Source organism: Morone saxatilis, unplaced genomic scaffold (assembly GCF_004916995.1).
Source record: "Morone saxatilis isolate NCDOM2014 unplaced genomic scaffold, NCSU_SB_2.0 Contig8, whole genome shotgun sequence".
NCBI classification, from domain to species: Eukaryota; Metazoa; Chordata; class Actinopteri; family Moronidae; genus Morone; species Morone saxatilis.
This window is the reverse complement of record NW_023340257.1, coordinates 5,515,507-5,518,986: the sequence shown is the minus strand read 5'-3', so window position 1 is coordinate 5,518,986 and position 3,480 is coordinate 5,515,507. Positions and strand designations below refer to the sequence as shown.

The following is a 3,480-nucleotide window of genomic DNA, read 5'->3' as shown; positions in this document are numbered from 1 at the left end:
GTGTGTGTGTGTGTGTAGGGTTGAATGACGCAGCAGAGGGAAAACACAAAAGCGCGTCGCCTTAGAGAAACAGAAAACCTGAAAACCTGAAGCTGCCTCCTAGTGTCTTTGCCTGGTTTTATATCTTCAGACAAGGAAACAGTTCACAGAAAAAGGAGAAGAAAGAAAGCCTTGTGTGTCATTCAACGTGTGATAATGCAGTCTGATTCGTCTTTAAATGGACTGCATGATGCCTTAGGGGGTCTTTTGCATGACCATAAACCTCCACACAAATGAAATAATACTGATAAATGAAAAAATAAACTATCCACTTTCTTCAGGCTCTTTAATTGCCAGCAAAAGTTTGAGCAGTTTCAAACATAGAAACATAATTGGGATAATTGGGACACAGTCTGCTGTGTCTATGTAAGACATAAAGGGACACATACAGGTTTAACTGAGGACATGAGCTAAAAAAGATGAGTTAGGGGGCTTTGGTGGGACTGATTCAGTTACTATCTGCCCTATTTTGCATTATTATAATGATCTAATGTAGGCTATCTCTAAAAATAACATCATAATAATAGAGTCACTCTTTCCCTTGCTTCATATCCCTTTCGTCTCCCTTATTTGTTAAAAGCAACCACAATCAGAAAGCACTACAACAGTGCCCTCCACTGGGGAAACATCAAAGTGCAACTGACAAAAAGAAGAAAAAAAACCTCTCAAATCAAATTATAAGAATTTATTTTCAAACACTACAAAGACTCCATCTTAAAATCAAGCCTCATGAAGTGAAAAATACAAACAATATGTACAGTGCATTGCTTTCATCAAGTAAACCTACATCGCTGACTGTGTGTGAACAGTGTTGATTGTGAAGCTACAACAAACACATAGTTCAGACAATCTTTCAAGTGGGTTCCAGGTGCGTTTCAGTACTCGAGACCATGTTGGCAAGAGCATGTCAAGTTCAGTCTGTCACTCAGGCCCCTGCAGGGTGAGTCATCACTCCAAACCAGTGGGTTGGTTCTCAGTGTGGCGTCAGGAGGGGGCTCCAGCAGGGAGGGGTCACCACCAAATCAGGCAAAGTCATAGTTGTACAATGGAATAATACAGTGTAAGTGTAAATAGTGTTTTATTCCACTGGGTTTAGCCCAGTTTCATTTAATATAATATTCTATTCCTTTTCACAGCTTCATTACCTGTGTGTGTTTTTAGATATATGTGGATATTATTATTAACTGAGTTTTATTCTTTCCTCTCCTATTTAATGTGTGTATGTTGACCTGGGTGGTGAGCTGCTGCATGCAACCACCCTTGCAATGATGAATAAGGTTGTATAGAATAGAGTAGAATGAAATAATTACACCACCATCTAAAGGTTATCCTAACAGCTGACATATAAATAATAACTTAGTCATATGTTGCACTATGTAATCTTGTCATTTAGATTTAAAGTATTTAAACTGAAGACAATTGTGTGTGTGGTTTCATGTTGCCACTGGGAATGGTAACCTCACCATTAAACATTGAGTCAAAATATGTTCTTACTGTCAGAGATCATGCAAAAATGTTTGAAATCAATTCCAAACACATCAGATAAAACCCATTGTGCAGCAGTGCCCCCTCTAGACGGTCAGCTCTTCACTGACTAACACATATCACAGTGGCCATATAGTCTTGTTGGACCATATATATCATGGATGACGTTGGTTTGAGGAGGATTTTAATGGCAAATAGATGATTTAAGTTTCTGGTGGTTGGACTGTTTGGCCTCTGTGATGTGAAGACGCCTGAGAACCTCCTGGTCTCCTCTGCAGGTGATGTTCCTCCTCTTTGCGGCCGAACACACAGTTCTTCTGGGCGGAGCTCAGCCTGAGTCGTGTCCGCTGTTGTCGGCTCCTCCCTTCGCGGTCCCCTCCGGTACCTCCGCCGTGCCGCTGTCCGACTCCTCCTCTATTGCGAAGCGCGTGTCCGCGGAGGAGCACAGGGAACTGATGCTGCTCTGCTCCGTGCACAGCGCGCACGCCAGCGGAGAGGGCAGCGCGCCCTCATAGTGGAGATGTCCAAAGTGGTTGCCGTGGTTACCGCAGAAAGGCAGCGACACCTGCACCGAGCGCAGTCCCGAGACGGCGGCGGGAAAGGTGAGGCTGTGTTTCTTGGGCAGCGCGCCCCACTCCCGCTGCTCCTCCTCGTGCACCAGGCGCGTGAAGATGTTGACCCTCCTCTTCTCTCTCCTTTTGGAGCGGAAGTAGCCCAGCATTATACCACAGAGGAAGATCCCGTAGAAAGACATGACTATTAGTATGTACAGGTACGCGTTCCCGTCATTTTTGTCCGCCTGGGAGTCCGCGGTGCTCTGTGTGTGCAGGAAGAGGCGTTTGGGGGATGCTGTGGAGTTTTCCAGGTGCTCCATTTTATTAGTGCAGCGTACACGGAGAACCTTGAAAGTGCTGAAAAAGATATAGAAGTACAACCATAAATATGATGGGGTTTTTTTTTTCTCCATTACGCACGTTTTACGCAAGCTTTACGCACAAAGACAGGTTTCCAATGAATTGAGTTTTTTCTGTACTGTGATTATAAAGTGATGAAAAACTATGAAAACACACATGTAGAGTCATTATAAATCCACAATTATGACGTTATGGCAAAACTAGTTTTCAATCTCTTCACTTGGGTAGGGCAAAAAGTGAAACTTGGTAAAGTTATACCTTAACTTAAGGAGTGGTCATTGCAATGGAAAATAAAGATAACGCAAAAAAGTAACAAGTGTTTTACTTTGCCGGAAAACTTTGCAAATAACATTCAATGCATACAGTTCACTTTCAGTTTTTAAAAGGCAACTTATAAGTATATTCTTAAGTTTCCATCAGGATTCTTAAACAACTGTTCATTCATATATAACATTGTTGATTTTATTTTTAAGTTTTGTACTAATATTATCTTTTCTTGTGTTGAAAAAACAGTTTCCAGTCATTTAGAAAAAGTTACCAAAAGTCTACACAAAGTGATTCAGTTTTTTATAAAACTAACAACAATGATGATAAAGTCATAAACTGTCTACTCACCAAACAAAGAGCTAAGTCTAATGCAAAGCGTTACCGCTGGTATCTTCTTGCAGCTCCTCTGGAGTTTGGCAGCACTACTAAAAGGATGAAGTTATTTATATAGAGACCCAGCAGTGTCATCACGAGTCACATGATGGGGACTGATTGTAACATGAATCCTGTGTCTATGGAAGCCCTGAAGGGACGTTATGTTAAAAAATAAAGAACAAACTGAGTATCTTTTAATGTTATTCACGCCTCGAGGGGGATCTGATGAAATCATTAAATGCCCATGAGTATATTAAACTTTCTGAAGAACTACTACATCATGTCTCTAGAGTCTGACAGAAAGAGGCCTTGAGGGGATGTGATGGAAAAATACATTTAAGGCGGAATTCCGACTTTTTAGAAACTGGTGATGAATTAATCGTAAAGTCCCTCAATCACA

At 41.4% G+C, this 3,480-nt stretch overlaps 1 protein-coding gene across 1 annotated transcript; it reads right to left on the bottom strand.

The window, feature by feature from the left end:
- Positions 1-694: 694 nt before the first annotated feature.
- On the bottom strand, positions 695-3,145 carry kcne4 (potassium voltage-gated channel, Isk-related family, member 4). The gene is made up of 2 exons (XM_035679362.1): positions 3,054-3,145; positions 695-2,435 (listed from the first exon to the last, which is right to left on the bottom strand). Exon 2 carries the CDS (start codon positions 2,396-2,398, stop codon positions 1,853-1,855), a length of 546 nt encoding a protein of 181 aa, XP_035535255.1. The 5' UTR covers positions 2,399-2,435; positions 3,054-3,145; the 3' UTR covers positions 695-1,852.
- Between the last annotated feature and the right edge of the window lie 335 nt (positions 3,146-3,480).